At 38.9% G+C, this 16744-nt stretch overlaps 1 protein-coding gene across 1 annotated transcript in view; it reads right to left on the reverse strand.

The window, feature by feature from the left end:
* The window catches only part of ADAM10 (ADAM metallopeptidase domain 10), a 109768-nt gene that overhangs the window by 75926 nt on the left and 17098 nt on the right, over nucleotides 1-16744 (reverse strand). Inside the window, exon 2 of the mRNA XM_054043045.1 lies at nucleotides 231-381. Within this exon, the coding sequence (XP_053899020.1) occupies nucleotides 231-381 (151 nt within the window). The remainder of the gene's footprint in view (nucleotides 1-230; nucleotides 382-16744) is intronic.

Below are 16744 nucleotides of genomic sequence, written 5' to 3' on the forward strand. Positions count from 1 at the left end.
GTGAAACAAGTACTCCTGTTCTTTTTGCGGATACAGACTAACACGGCTGCTACTCTGAAACCTACAGTTAATTCACTTGCATTATGAAAGCTATCTTTAAAATATTTTAACATTCAAATTATATAACATTCATATGCACTTGTATAGTACTTCAACCAATGCATCTGTATTTTGTTAAAATAAATGGAAAGTATTCTTAAGGTGAATAGCTTTAAATAAAAATTACTCACCTTCCATGTGCATGAAAATTTAGATGCAGAAACTGGTCTTCATGCAACACTGCTCTTTTGGCACGCTGGTGTTTTTGGTGTAATGAATCCACATTATATGACAATCCTTCATAATGTTTAATGTATTTATTTAAAGGATTTCCATACTGGCCTGTGAAAAGAAAAGAAAAAACAGTAATCTGAGTCTCAGCATTTTAAAAGTATCAGTGAATAGAACAACTTGACATTTTTCTTTTACATTCCTAAAAGAAACATACTTGCATTTTCTTCATTCTGCATTGCTAGCATTACAGTTCCTACTCAAAATTGAAGGCTTACTTCTGCAGGCCAAACATGGCAATAAAAAGCAAGTCTTAATGAGCAGTGATACAAATATTCTTCCATGTGATAACTGTGCTTCCAAAGCAGTTTTCCATGCAACAAACAAATAAGGTTGAAGAAACATCCCTGAAGATTCAGCTTGAATTCAAGCCTCCTGGCCTAGACATTTCCCTGCAGAAGGTTTTTGACTCATGTTGAGTGCACGAGAAATTTGGAAGAAAAACCTGGTTACCCTGAGGATGGAAGAGAACACAAGGAGAGCTGGCCAGGAGCACTAGTATTTGAGAGCTTTGCCTGGATCTACATATAGTGCAGACAGGGCCCAAAACAATGGCTTTAAAGTTATGACAGACATTGGGTACTTCTGCTTTAGTACAAGACTCACTGCAAGGCTAGATATCTGAATGGTCAGCTGGCATTAATAAGCTTGTGAACTGACTTCTCTACCGCTGTTTAGACATCTGCCAGAAGACAAATTAAGGGTATGTGCTAAATTCGGCTGCTAAAGCAACCTAGCAGACAAAGGATGGGAAGAAACAAAACAAGGAAAACCAAAGGAAGGGACAGAGGATGTTAAATGGGAGGGACATTAGGAACAGGAAAATAGGAACACTGATATCAAAATTGATGGTGAGCAGCCTGTGGTGTAGCGGACAGGAGGGACTTGGAGCAAACAGCATGTCACTGACATTTCCCCAGTAAAACTTCAGAAAAAAAAGTAATGAACGTACAGGGGACTGAGAGTTGCTGCTACCAACTCAAATTGGATGAGTGACTCCAGGGCTGGCTTGGTGTTGAGAATTTCTTCCTCCCGCAAACCCTCATGGATGGGAGAGTGGTGGGAACTCATGCCCCGAATGGTGAATACTATGTATTCAATGCTCTAGGCCACTACTTGTTATTTCGTATGATTCATATTTTTAAATAAAAAGTGAAGACTTCTGCTTCTTCTATTTTGGAAAGTGAATATTCAAAAGTGATAGTACAAAATAAGCTTCACAAGAGATCGTTTGAGACAAGGTATTCTTCTAAGTAGTCCTGACATTCATTAAGTGTGTTCTAAGCAATTATTCTTCCTACACATAAGTACAGCCATTATGTATAGTTTCCTTCAGTATCTGAAACATCACAATCCGCATACAATATTCTTCATACATAGAATTTACTTCTGAGTTAATAATAAGGCAAGCTGAAAGAAGGCTTTGTGGAAACAACTTAAGAGGAAGGGATTCAATAGTTCAGACTGGGGACAAAGACAAGTAAAAGCTTAACTGTGGAAAGTAGGGGGAGGAAGAACAGAAAAGAGGAACAAACCCAACAGGAGATGAGTAGATGGAGATCAGATATAATATTTTTATATCTTGCAAAGCATTTTTAATTGGATATAAGGCACTTAAAAGTGACTGAGCATAGGTTCTATATGATTTTGCTCCCTAAAGTAAAGGTTTGGGTCCAGAAATCTAAACCCTTAAGAATTCAAGGTGCTCATAAAAGGAACAGCAATAAAAAGGTGGGTGCCCTCAAATTCCAGCAAATGAATGTAAAAGTCAGGTGTTAATCAACAACTTTGAAGATCAGGCCAAAAGTTATTATACAGAATTTGAGAGAGAGTTTTGATGCCCTGATTGGAACCAGAGTTTGCATTTGTTTGTTTTTTTGTTTTGTTTTTTCAAAAAAAATGTATCAGTCTTAATTACTTCATTGTTTCATTCTTTGTTAGAATGGGACACTAAACAACCACAGCATGTTGAGGAAAATTAAAAACTAGCTACCCTAATTAAAATAGGCCTTAAAACATTACACACATTTTGCATGCAGAACACACGAGTATTTGCCATTAGTACTTCATATGTAAATTTATATAGTTGGAGACAAGGAGGCCTTCCAGTGTTGTCATTAAACCCAAGCAGAAGAACAAAATGACCAATTTATAATCCTTCCTTTTGCAAATTCATAGAAATAGCTTCATTTGAAGCTGCTGTATTTGAAGAACACAATGGATCAGGCAGTCACGTGCATTAAGACAGCATTTTACATTTGAACATAGTTCATAACATTGTTCAAATGTAAACACCAGTTCTGCAGCGATGTAGAAACACTAATTTGCAGTTTATTGTGGAAAAGTCAAACTTTTTTAAAACAAGCCAATAGTTCTAAAACAAAAAATGTCTTTAGGATAACTTTTGCCAACCAGACTTCTAGAAGAAATGTTCAAATAATACTAATATTTATTATTCAAGCTTTGCCCAATTGCTTGTCAGGTCTTCCCCACATCATCCCTTTGATAGAGTAGACCCCATGACTTCAAAGATGGATTGGAGAAATACTTTGCAATTGTATCCTTGCTGTGAAATTGAAGTAATGACGAAAAGGCCGATAAAATGGAGTAAAAGCACCATCTTTACTTAAACCAGCTATCATCCAGTTACCACACAAAATCAGATGTTCCTTTGCATATACTTCACTCAGGATTAAGTGGGAGTAAAAGGAATTTCAGATCATTTATTTTTAAAGTTAATACACACAGTTGTTGATATCCAAGTTAATGTACTGGAAGTAAGATATGCAGTCTTATTTCCAGTTTTCAACTCCAGATCTGATACTATTTAGTTACCTATATGAAATGGACTGGTGATCTGAACGTTTCCTTGTGCAAAAGTGCCCTTATGAAAAAACTCCAAGGACAAAATTACTATCTTGTTCTACTTCTGTTACTGTGGCATGCTCACCATCTACTTTTTTTTCTTCCTTATGATTTTTTTAATGTGCTTGCCACAATTAAAACTGGTTGCTCATCTATTTGAGGAGAATAATCTTTTCTATTCTCAAGGTTCTCCTCCTGGGAAACTCATTCTTCTGTTTCCTGTCCTTAATCTTCCAGAACTTGGACTGGACCATCCCCCTTTCTCTAGAAATAAGTGTCAGAGGGGATCTGGAGGATTTCACTATGGTAAAAATAAATATATCCAAGGAAAATCAGATACTTGAGCTTTCTCCAAATAATTAATTTAAGGTAGGAGAAAATGCAGTTTTCCCAATGAGTAAATAGTTTAATCCCAAACTAAGCCAATCTCCTGGATGCCAGGACTCTTTTGCTCTGCCCATCTCCCTGGCCACCACAGCTCCACAGGGATTTCCCCAAAACACCACTATCCTCTTTAAAGATAATTCTCCAAGCAGAGATGGCTACTGAAGAATTAATGCAGCCCAAGACTTTGCCTCTGTAACTTGTGGCATTTGCTGCCATAAAATGGCTATATGTTGTGTTTAAATAAAAAAAAATTCATTCATTTAATTTTCATTCATCTCCTTATTCTTGTGCTATGAGAAGATAAATAAGTGCTAGAGAAAGTCAATCGGGTAGCATTCTTATCTCTTATGTCACCTCATTCATTTCCTCTTTAAACTAATTTCACAAACTAAAAATATCCTGGAATTTTCCATACCTCTAGTAACTGTCCCCCATTTCTGAATCTGTTATACTTCTGGTATATTTTTTCTGGAGATTAAGTATCCAAAAATGAACAAAGTACTCAAAGTAGAGGGTTTACCATTGATTTGCACCTCCCATTATCTCCGTAGCCAAATTCAAGTGAGGATTCATCCTCCCAAAATGAGGACAATAGAGCAGAGGCCTCTGTGTATGTGCCAAGAATGAGACATTTGCAAATTTAGATTCATTGTAAATTGCTACCTTCAGTTTTTTTAGATTTTCTATTTATGGTTTTAAACCAGGCCATCACTGTGATCTGATCACTTTCCATGGTACGGGTGGTCTTCCCATAGTGAGGGGGAATCCTCCTCCGCCTCCTATGTTCGTCACACTACTCCAGGTGGGCCAGCCAAACTTATCGAGATTATCTCTGACTGCAACTGGGAGGAGGATCGCAATAAGATCTTAAGCATCCTATCACAACACATCAACAGTAACATGCCACAGTCCCTCAAAGTGGGTAACTTCATTATTGAGTTGGCTTCAGAGCACAAGTCCCGGGATGAGAAGAACCCTCCCATCTATTCCTCCAGAGTGAAAATCTCAATGCCTTCCTGCCAGGACAAGGGTGAGAAGCCTGAGATGCCTGTCTTGGAGATTCCTGATAGTTCAGTGTCATCATGCAAAATATCATGGTAAAACAAATACACTAGCATCTCATTTGAATTTTCTTTTCCATTTTTGCCCCGGAAAGAAAATTATGCATGCTTTAACTATTGAAGCAAATGCTGGTATACTATGTGCTGCTTAGCAGAAGAGCGAGGGTGAAGCAGTGAGCTTTACATTTAGATTGGAAGAAGGCACTGCTTGTTCTACTAAGACATGGTTAGGCATGGCTTTTCAGAGAAATCACTCCAGAGCTGTACCTAACTGAAGTTTGGTTGGGATACCATCTTTATTATAGATTCATTACAAGATTCTCACAGTTTTGACCCCTATATACGAGTTCTGCCCTGCTACTGCTGCAACAAGGGAACAATACTACACACTTCGTCTTCCCTAAACACCAAAGAAAAACAATTTGAGTATTCTCCATGACAAGCCAATCACTATATTTTATTTAGATTTAGACAAGAAAAGATTTCCATGCAAAAAAAAAAACAAAACAACTTTGAACGCTCCATCAAAGGATGAACACCCAGCATTAAATTACATACAAGAAACAATTAACTCAGCCAACCAATATATCAAATCAACAGAAAAGCCTCCCCAATCATAAGAACACTCAGTCTTTGCTCCAAACTATGTCAGATAAGTGGCCTTTTATGCACACTATCCACCAATATTGTAAAGTAAAAAAGGTTGATTATATTCTGGCTTGATATATTTGCTTCTATATACAATTATACTTTAAGAGAAACTAAGGACTAAGCAGAAGTAATTTTTAGGAATACTCTGCAATTAAGTATTGCTTATTCTTCAAGCTATTTGGCAGAGCAGTAATTACATTTTCCTAAGCATAATAAGTTTAAAGGATTTAACTGGAATGAAGTCTAAGATATCAAAGAATTTTCTAAATCACAGTCATTTCATACCTGGTTCTTATTAATATCACTTAACGATATAAAGGCCATCTTTTATTCTCCCAAGTCAAACATTCAAAGGAACATAAGCACAATATCTATTTTCAGCCAACCCTGCCCAGATCTCTTACAAAAGCTCAAAGCATTTATGTTATAGTAGAAATACAACACCTAATTTACTGACAGTATAACAAAGTATTAAAGCTAGTTTCTATGCTTAATTTGCTTTTAAATAGACTCACTGGGGGAGGAGGGAAGGGGGAAATAACCTCAGAAGTGCATTCTATCCCATTTCATTCAGCCTGGTAAAATAGTAAGTCCAGCAACAGAGAAGCAACATCCTCTAATTTAAAGAATATTCAGAGGACCTGTTCAGCTATGAGGAAAATTGTTCAGCTACTTTGGAATGTGCATATTCTGCATGAAGATGTACAAATGGGTAAAGAGTATAACTGAAGAAATAAGCTAATCGGGCTGGGATAGGAGAGACTTGTTTAAAAAAAAAGAGCGAGAAGGGTACCAATAAATTCCTTTAAAGATTAAGTGGATCCTCCAATAGCAGGTATCAGAGCCCTAATCTATGGGGGAGATAAGAATTCATACACCCAAGTCTGTTTGCTGGTCTTTTTGTAACATTCAAAAATATCAGGATAGGAGCACCTCATGAAAATCATTTTTTTAAGCTAACAACTCTTAAGAAGTTTCCTTCAGTAAGTCTCACCCAGAAATATTTAGACAATGAATAATGGAAAGTGCAGACTGGCAGACATACAACTGATCTCCACTCCACTGTGCCAATTAGTAATTAAAGTGACGCTCATCAAGATACCTTTCTAAAAAGTGAGACCACTACAACCATAAGCTACTTTAAATTACAGAACAATGAGTACTTCAAGTTAGACAAGATCATGAGGAAAATTCATAAGCTTGTCATCCAATTTTTTCAAATCAGAATGAGCAAGAGGAATTCACTCTCCAAATGAGTGCAGAAAGAGGTATGACCATATATCTAGTAAAGAGTTAATTCAAGGAACAGATTAGAGCTGCGAATTACTCCTTGACTTTACAGTGCTGTTTTCCATGTCCTAATGAAATTATTTTTAAACTTAATTTCCCATCTTTTTGGTCCAGTAAAAAAGATAGGAGGACATCTTTAGCACCTACTAACCAGATGCTAGATGATTTTTTTGTCCAGACCCTGTATCCGAGCCCGAACACTTGATTATACTGTAAGAACTATGAAGCAGTAGGGAAGATCTCACCAGGCTGAATTCAATCTCCAGCAGACATTCCCATGCAGGGAGGGAGTCATCTCCTTGAAGCAGACCCAACATCCTCAGGGCCGGCGCAACCCATTAGGCGACCTAGGCGGTTGCCTAGGGCACTGCAATTTGGGGGGCGGTGACCGCAACGGTATTTCCGCAGCGGGACCTTCCGCTGCCTCTGTGGGGGGGGCGGCATTTTGGGGTGGAACCTTCCACCGCCTAGGGCGGCGGAAAAGCTGGCGGTGCTCCTGAACATCCTGCTGCCAGAGCAGTTGTAGTGGCAGGAGGAGAGCAAGCACAGACCTCCAGAGATTTGGGAACCATCTTCAAAAAAAAAATTTTTGTTTTCTTTTCCCCCCCTCCCCTCCCCTAAAAGTATTGATGTCAGTGGGTATGCAGTCACTTTTCTCTATGAAAGTGAGCTATTTCTTTCTATGGAGCTAGCATAGAAGAGAGCTCTTTGAGTTAAGCTGGAACAACTGTAGAGATAAGGGTGTGAATCATTTGAAGAAGCTAGTAAAGCAGCAAAAAACAAAACAAAAGCAACAACAACAAAACTCCCACCACCAGACTTTGTAAGCTTTTACAGTTTGCTTCCATGCTGGTATATTGTCTATTTAGATTATAAAGTCTGAAGAGTGGGAATCTCTCTTATACATAAGACTACCTTTTAGTCACGGGTATTTTTAGTAAAAGTCATGGACGGGTCTCGGGCAGTAAACAAAAACTCACGGCTCATGACCTGTCCATGACTTTTACTATATACCCCTACCTAAAATTTTGGCGGAGGGGCACAGGTATTCGGAGGGGGGACGAGGGAGGGAGAGGGGAAGTGGTCCCAGGGCACCGCGGGTGCTGGGGGAGACAGAGTGAGCAATGGCATGTGCCCAGGGACCCCTGCTGGTCTATGCCAGACTACCCACCTCTGCATGTCCCTGCAGCTCCTAGGCGGCAGAGGGGCCAGGCCCAGGGGGCGCTCGCTCCGCATGCTGCTCCTGCCAGAAGCACCGGCTGCGCAGCTCCCATTGGCTGGGAACCACAGCCAATGGGAGCTGTGGGGGCAGGGAGCCCCCGGCCCTTCTGCAGCCTAGGAATTGCAGAGCCATGCTAATGGGAGCCTGGGAGCCCCCCACCCTGGGGTAAGCATCCCCCCACACCTCCCAACCCCGAGTCCTGAGCTCCCTCCCACACACCAAAACTGCTGCTGCTGGCTTAGGGGCTGCCTGGCTCGGGCAGTCCCTGAGCCAGCACTGGCTGCTGCAGAAGTCACAGAGGTCCCGGAAAGTCACAGAATCTGGAACTTCTATGACAGACTTGCAGCCTTACTCATACGCAATGTCAATTATATTTAAAAACACATCTTTAGAATAAAACACTTAAACCGACAGTAACATCTAGAAGTAGAAAGTACATAAATGGAACATCCCTAAACATGCATTTAGAAAATGACCAGAGCTCAGAAAAAGTAAGTGGACATTAGAAAATAAACATCAACGGATTTCAAACAAACACTTTGAAGCAACATCCTGACCTTTGATTTCAACTGGGCCAAGTTTTCACCCTTTGTTATGCTATGGTAAGAGGAAAAAATATTACCATTAATTTTGTCAGTAGGTTCGAAGTATAGACAGGTAGTAATTGTGTCTCAGGGCCTTTTTCACTAAAATATACCAGTTTCCTGAAGTACTACAAAACTGATTAAACAGAAATGCAAACAATTTTTCCTTTATAAAAGAAGTATGTATCATAAAACAGTGTAAATAATGCAGCATTAAGAGTTGCTTAAAAGCACTTTAAAATATGCAGTCAATGAATATGAAGCTACATGACATGTCTCGCAACTAAAATACCACAATTCTGTAACTTCTCCATTAAATATTTCACCAACTGATATAAAAAACTGTTAAATCTAATCAGTGTGATTTCAAAACATTGAATACTATCTAGGGCCACCCAGAGGATTCAGGGGGCCTGGGGCAAAGCGGGGGAGCGGACATAAAAAAAAGGCGCCACCTGCTGCGGTGCTTGTTCTCACCGGGCGGCGGCGGGTCCTTCAGTTGCTCTGAGTCTGTGGCGGCGGCGGGTCCTTCACTCACTCTGCGCCTTCGGCAGCACTGAAGGACCCGCTGCCGAAATGCTGCCAAAGACCCGAACTGCCGCCAGGTGGGTAGCCAGAGAAGGGATTCTCGGCCAGGGCTTGCGGGGTCCCTGCGGGGGCTCGGGGCAAATTGCCCCACTTGCCCTCCTCTGGGCAGCCCTGATACCATCTTGATTTATTGTATGATAAAAGTAATTTATGTTTTCAGCTAAATATGTTCTCCAATTCAGAATTTACTACAGTATTTTGGTTTCTCTCAACATAAACACAAGTTCTTAGCTAAGCTGACATAAAAGTGCTCCCAGTTACCCCACTATTCTATTAGTATAAAAGCACCAGCAGAATAACTGGGCATTCATGTCCCATTTGCTTTCCCCTGGTAAATCAATTATTTTTTGTCAAGGCCCAAACTCCAGAGAAAATAAAAAAAAATGATAATAAATAATAAAGTAGATAAAAAGATTTTGGGGAGCTTTCAAAAATGTCTGGCAGTCCAGATTTGGCCCATGGTCTGCCTATATACTACCCTTGCCTTACTGTCTGTTCTACAGAATACCATTTTCTGACAAAGATCTGAAAATGTACTATTAACTATCTGACCAAAAGGGGTGGTAATAAAAAAATGAATTAAAGAGTACAAGCGTCTACTCTAGACAAGCTTCCCTTTTTTAAAAAATGATGTTTAAAATACAAATTGACATGGTATGGCCAGGGAGCCAAACAGGAAATAGCCATATCAAAATTCCCAATAGTGCACAAGCAATAAAACCCCACAGCAGTCATTTGTAAATGGTTCATAAGCTTCCCTGAAGCTCACATTACTCAACGCCTGAATCTCCTCAAAATTTTGGGGAGCAGACTTCGTAAGCAATTGCTTTGATGAACACAAGAAAATTCAAAGCACTTCTTCCTATTATCACTGTTACACATTTAATAAGAAGGCAACTGCAGACTATTTGCCCAGTGGAAAGAGTTTATCTCCATTTCTCTGTGAAATTAAAGCAACAAGAAGGGCAGAAGAAAAGCACCTATAATTCCTTCCCCTGCTGTCAGCGGTTGGGAAACTGTGGGGACAAGAGAGAAGAGTACAGTAATGGAGAACTCGCCAAGAGGACTGGAGGGGGAGAAGGGAAGATAACCGTATAATTCTACCTCATGAAGACATCTTGTATGATTCACACTGCTAGATTTTTACCTAGAAAGACACTCAAAACTGTCCAAGCGCAAAGGTTTTTGGTCTCTATGGGCATGTCTACTTGGGGACACCTATGATTAAAGTAAATCAACAAGATGCATCCAATAGCCAGAAGCTGCTGTGAAAGATACAACTTTGCCCCATCCACCAGGGTCCAAGGACAGGATCTGGAAGAATCCCAGTTTCTTCCTCCTTTTGAGCAGCATGACTTCTAACCTCACCTTACTTCCTAATGCTTACTAGTGTTCCCTTACACTAAAGTTTTGTATCTGGTTACTCTCTAGCTAGAAGCTGTCTGGTAAATGAAACAAAATGAAGGGACAGGGAAGCTTAGACCCCTGAACACACCATCTATCATCCCCCACTTCAAACAGTGGAGTAGCAATATATTTTCAGTAGGCTGTCAAGCAATTAAAAAAGTTAATCATGTAATTAATCGCACGATTAAAAATGAATCGTGTTGTTAAACAATATTGGAATACCATTTATTTAAATGTTGTTCGGTGTTTTCTACATTTTCAATTATATTGATTTCAATTACAACACAGAATACAAAGTGTATTGTGCTCACTTTATTTTTGAATCAAAATATTTGCACTGTAAAAAACAAAAGAAATCATATTTTTCAATTCACCTCATACAAGTACAGGTGCAATCTCCACATGAAAGTTGAACTTACAAATGTAGAATTATGCAGGGCTTTGGAGTGGAGTCCAGAGCTGGAGCGTGGAGCAGCTCTGGAGCAGTGGAACTGCAGGTTTTTGCCTGGAGCTGGAGCACAGCCAGAGCACAGCTTCAAAGCCCTGGAATTATGTACAAAAAACCAACTGCATTGTTTTATTTTTCAATGTAAAACTTTTGAGCCCACAAGTCCACTCAGTCCTACTTCAGCCAATCACTCAGACAAACAAACTTAGTTACAATTTGCAGTAGATAATGCTGTACGCTTGTTTACAATGTCACCTGAAAGTGAGAACAGGCATTCGCATGGCACTGTTGTGGCTGACGTCACAAAATATTTACGTGCCAGATGTGCTAAAGATTCATAGGTCCCTTCATCTTCAACCACCATTCCAGAGGACATGCTTCCATGCTGATGATGGGTTCTGCTTGATAACGATCCAAAGCAGAAAGGCCCAACGCATATTCATTTTCATCATCTGAATCAGATACCACCAGCAGAAGGTTGATTTTCTTTTTTGGTAGTTCGGGTTCTATAGTTTCTGCATCTGACTGTTGCTCTTTTAAGACTTCTGAAAGCAAGCTCCACACCTCGTCCCTCTCAGATTCTGGATGGCACTTCAATGTCTTAAACCTTGGGTCAAGTGCGGTAGCATTTTTAGAAATCTCACATTGGTATTTTCTTTGTGTTTTGTAAAATCTGCTGTGAAAGTGTTCTTAAAACAAACATGTGCTGGGTCATCACCCGAGACTGCTATAACATGAAATGAATGGCAGAATGCGGGTAAGACAGAGCCGAAGACATACAGTTCTCCCCTCAAAGAGTTCAGTCACAAATGTAATTAACACCTTATTTTTTTTTAACAAGCATCATCAGCATGGAAACATGTCCTCTGGAATGGTGGCCGAAGCATGAAGGGGCATACGAATGTTTAGCATATCTGGCACGTAAATACCTTGCAACGCTGGCTACAAAAGCGCCATGCAAATGCCTGTTCTCACTTTCAGGTGACATTGTAAATAAGAAGCAGGCAGCAGCATCTCCTGTAAATGTAAACAAATGTGTTTGTCTTAGCAATTGGCTGAACAAGAAGTAGGACTGAGTGAAGTGTAGGCTCTAAAGTTTTACACTGTTTTATTTTTGAGAGCAGTTATGTAACAAAAAAAAAAAAATCAACATTTTAAGTTGCACTTTCATGATAAAGAGATTGCACTACAGTACTTGTATGAGGTGAATTGAAAAATACTGTTTCTTTTGTTTATCATTTTTACAGTGCAAATATTTGTAATAAAAATAATACAAAGTCAGCACTGTACACTTTGTATTCTGTATTGAAATAGAAATCAATGTATTTGAAAATGTAGAAAAACATCCAAAAATATTTAATAAATTTCAATTGGTATTCTATTGTTTAATGGAGATTAATTTTTTTAATCACGATTAACTAAAAAAATAATAATCACGTGAGTTAACTGCAATTAATTGACAGCCCTAGTTTTCAGCAAGAAAGGTGGGGAAAGAATACTTCAGACCTATAATCATATGCCTTCTTCTATAAACTAGTGTTTGTGAGATGTTTTGCAGCAAGACTTCCTTTGGATACATCTAGATGTGGTTTTAGTAAAGAAGCTGCATTTTAGTACACCATATAAATGTATTTGTGTTTTTACCTTTGTCAATTCACTTTTTACATAGTTCTTTAACACTTGCCTGTAATTTCTTAATTTGTTTTGTACCCTTCTGTTTAAGAATATTACTCTGCCTATTTCCAGTTTTAAATCTGTAATTACGTGGCTCATTTCCCCTTTAGTTATTGTATACGAGCTAAATAAATTTGGGCTATGTCTTCACTAGAAATGCACTGCTATAGTACTTCAGCATAGATGTTTACTAAAGCGACAGGAAGAGTTATCCCATCAATGTAAGTAACCCACCTCCCTGAGAGGCAGTAGTTAGGTCAACAGAAGAATTCTGCTGTTGATCTAGCACGGTCTACATCAGGGGTTACATCAGGTTAACTACCTAGCTCAAGGGTGTGATTTAGGGGGAGGTGTTTAGGTTTTTTTAAAAAACACCCCTGAGCAATGTAGCTTATCAACCTAACTTGTTAGTGTAGTCCTGGCCTTGGTCCTCCCACCCAGAGGACATGTTCTGGCAAGAAGTCTTTGGACAACACTGACAATACACGAAACACTTTTACCGGAAAGGTTCTTTAACTAGCAGTAAGCTTCAGGAATTCATGACGACTCTGGTTCTATGTTTCATTAAGAAAGTTTTGCATTGTAAAACTAGCATTTGCACAATGTAATTTATGCCAGTTCAACTCAGTATGGTCCAATAGTTACAAATAATAGCTGAACACAAGGAAGAGCCACTGCCTCATAGTATGACCTAAGGCAATCTATAACCCTCTGTGACACATGGCTAGAAAGGGTTAAACAGCTTGCAGGCTGAATGACCCAAAGCCTACCTTTAAAAGTCAGGATAGAAAGATATGCGAATGATAATTAGGGCCATTTGTGCTAAACAGGCTAGAACTTTGAAATGCAAACCTATATTGTTAGAATACTAATTGTGTACATCTTATGTGCTACCCGTAAACAGACAGTTTCTGTCACTATAACTATTGATTCAGAGATCAAAAGGGAATATTAATATTTAGATGAATCTTGGGTAAAATAATGTCATTGTCTATATGCCTCTTTGAAGTCTGTACTAGACTGCCTAATGGATGAATTGCCCTATGTTAATTTGTGTAACTAATTACTGGTAGTGTTTAGAAAGCAAAAGGTTACATCAAAAGCCTATTGTTTAACCAGGATTATGTGGTCAAGTGGATGCTAGAACACTGTATAAAAAGACTCGTGGGTCCTGATCATCTCAGATCTACTTAAGCTTCATAAGGGGAAGTTTGAGTCACAAGACTGAGATCCCAGTTATGCTGGTATGCCCTGAATATGATATTTGGACATTGGATTATAACCTATGAACTATTTCTGAAAGAACTTTTTGCAACCAGAAAGCTCACCATCTCTGCTACAAATCTGAACCTTGAATTGAACTCATGTCTGTATGCATATCGATCTTTTAACCATGCTCTCTTCCTCTTCTGTGTTTTAATAAATATTAGTGTAGTTAATAAGAGCTGGCTGTAGCGTGTATTTGGGTAAGATGTGGAATACTCAATAACCTGGGAGGTACTGCATCCGATCCTTTGGGATTGGTAGAACCTTTTCTTTTATATGATGAAATAAGAGTCACAGGAATCTGCATCATATTTAACTTGGGTACCTGGATGGAGGCCAGAGGCTGAGTTGCTTTAAGGGAACTGTGTTGTTTTGGACTTCTGAATAACCAGTAAAGTAATAAAGAAGCTGTTTTGTGCTGGATTGGTAAATCTAAGTATTGCAAAATCCACCAGCTTTATGGGGACTGTCTGCCCCAACCTTTGCAGTTCACCCTAATTGAATGACCACAGCTGGCCCCCACAGGTCACACACTCTTATACTTCAATCAGCCTATTTGTGAAGTTGAACTAAAAAATAAATAAATCAGGAATTCACTGAAAGACAGCTGTATTTCAGATTAAACTTTTGGGAAAATGAATAATTGCTATTTTGTGATTTAAGTAAAAATACTATCTTAAGATAGTCTGCTGTGGCAACTTATCCCTTTGAAAACATATTCAGTATTTAAACCAAATATTTGCTTTGAGAAAAGGCCTGATGATGTTTCTATCAAATCTAGTCTCTCTAAAATACTCCCAGTCAGACATCCTTAGTACGTGAGTGAAAGAAAACCCAAAATTGAAAGAGAATTTCATTCTACTTATCATCCAGTCTCTAGAGCAGTGGCTCTCAACCTTTCCAGACTACTAAACCCCTTTCAAGAATCTGATTTGTCTTGTACCCCCAAGTTTCACCTCACTTAAAAACTTACAAAATCAGACATAAAAATACAAAGGTGTCACAGCACACTACTACCCAAAAAATGCTTACTTTCTCATTTTACCATATAATAATAAAATAAATCAATTGGAATATAAATATTGCACTTACATTTAAGTTCATAGTATTCAGAGCAGTATAAACAAATCATTGTTTATGAAATTTTAGTTGTACTGATTTCATTAGTGTTTTTTATGAAGCCTGTTGTAAAACTAGGCAAATATCTAGATGAGTTGATGTAACTCCGGAAGACCTCTGAGTACCCCCAGGGGAACACATATCTCTGGCTGAGAACCACTGCTCTAGAGTATGTCTGTATCAAATATTAACTCTCCTTGACCCAACATTTAGTCCATCTATGAGCGTGACATTTCCTCACAGGACTTCAAGACTAGAAAATCTCTAGTTTGTATCTGGTCTACTATTGTAGAGTGAAATTTGAACAAATTAAAAATGTATCAGTGAAGAAAATCATGAACCTTTAAGAATTTGAGACTTCATCGTGTAGTGAATTTACAAGGAATCCATTTGTATCCTAGGTAACATAATGGTATGCTTACAAATAGAGATTAAGTACTTTTTTCCCCAAAAAAACTTCAGAGGAGTCACCTTTTTTCCCAAGAAAAACAAGACTTGAGTTATTTAAGGAAGATCAACAGAAGTGAAACGTGAGGACAACAAGAAGTCTTCCTGGGCAAGTGATTTCACTTCTGCAGAACCTAGGCTCTCTTAAAAAATACTTCTATACGTTAACGGTTCCAAAAACCTTCCAAATAGGAACTGAAAGTAAACCAATAATGTACTGTTTTCCTCAATCTTAAAACAAGACTATCCCAATGCCTCAGCTGATCAGAGAGAGAAAAAAAAGTTACCAGTGTTAGTTTTCCTTGTTTATTCATGACCATGTAGGGAGCAGTGAAACTAATAATTAGATCAGTATCACTCTGTTACTGATTAGGAAAGTTATGAGCAAAGGCAAACATTTGAGCCAGTCACTAGGGAGCACAATCAATGGTGGCTGCTGGAGGAAGTAGAAAACATCCTCTCACCCACCCCCAGCAGCAAAAAAAGGGAGAACAGACATCTCAGCAGCACCCAAGAGACTGAGGTTAAGTAAAGGAGTAGAATTTCCACCCACTTTCATAACAGCCAAGCAGCTCTGGAGTGAGTGAGAAACAAAGAATGCTCTTCTCTGTTCCAGCAGAGATAGGGGAAACTGCTTCATATTTATCATATTTCAGACAATAGGTGTCCAACATAGAAACTGGAACCCTGAAATCAGGTCCTGGGACAGCCCCTTGTCAAAATTTTCAGCACCTCTTCTCCAGCAGGTGGGTGGTGGCTGGGGAGAAGATTGGCACGTTACCTGTATTGCCTCTATTCTAGTTCATCTGTGACAGGTGTTTGTCTAACCTGTTCTTAAAAACCTCCAACAACAGATTCCACAACCTCTGTAGGTAATTTCTTCCGATGCTTAACTATCCTTACAGTTAGGAACTTTTTCCTAATAATCCAAGTCTCTCATGCTGCAATTTAAGCCCATAACTTCTTGTGCTGTCTTCAGAGACTACAGAAAACAAGTTGTAACCCTCCTCATTATAAACAAACTTTTACATACTGAAAGATTTATGTCCCCCCCTTAGTCTTCGCTTCTTTAGACTAAAACAATTTTTTCTATCTTTCCTCTTTGGTCATGTTTTCTAGCTCTTTAATTATTTTTGTTGCTCTCCTCTGGACTTTCTCCAATTTGTCCACATCTTTCCCGAAGTGTGATGCCTAGAACTGGACACAGTACTCCAGAAGCCTTATCAGTGCTGAATAGAGTGGAAGAATTACTTCTCATCTTGCTTACAACACTGCAGCTCCAATGAGATTCATCCCAGAATGAGGTTTGCTTTTTTGCAACAATATTACACAGTAGACTCATTTAATCTGTGATCCACCATAACCCCCAGATCCTTTTCTACGGTACTCAATGCTTAAATTAGCC

The sequence above is a fragment of the Malaclemys terrapin genome, chromosome 10, assembly GCF_027887155.1.
Source record: "Malaclemys terrapin pileata isolate rMalTer1 chromosome 10, rMalTer1.hap1, whole genome shotgun sequence".
Taxonomy (NCBI): domain Eukaryota; kingdom Metazoa; phylum Chordata; order Testudines; family Emydidae; genus Malaclemys; species Malaclemys terrapin.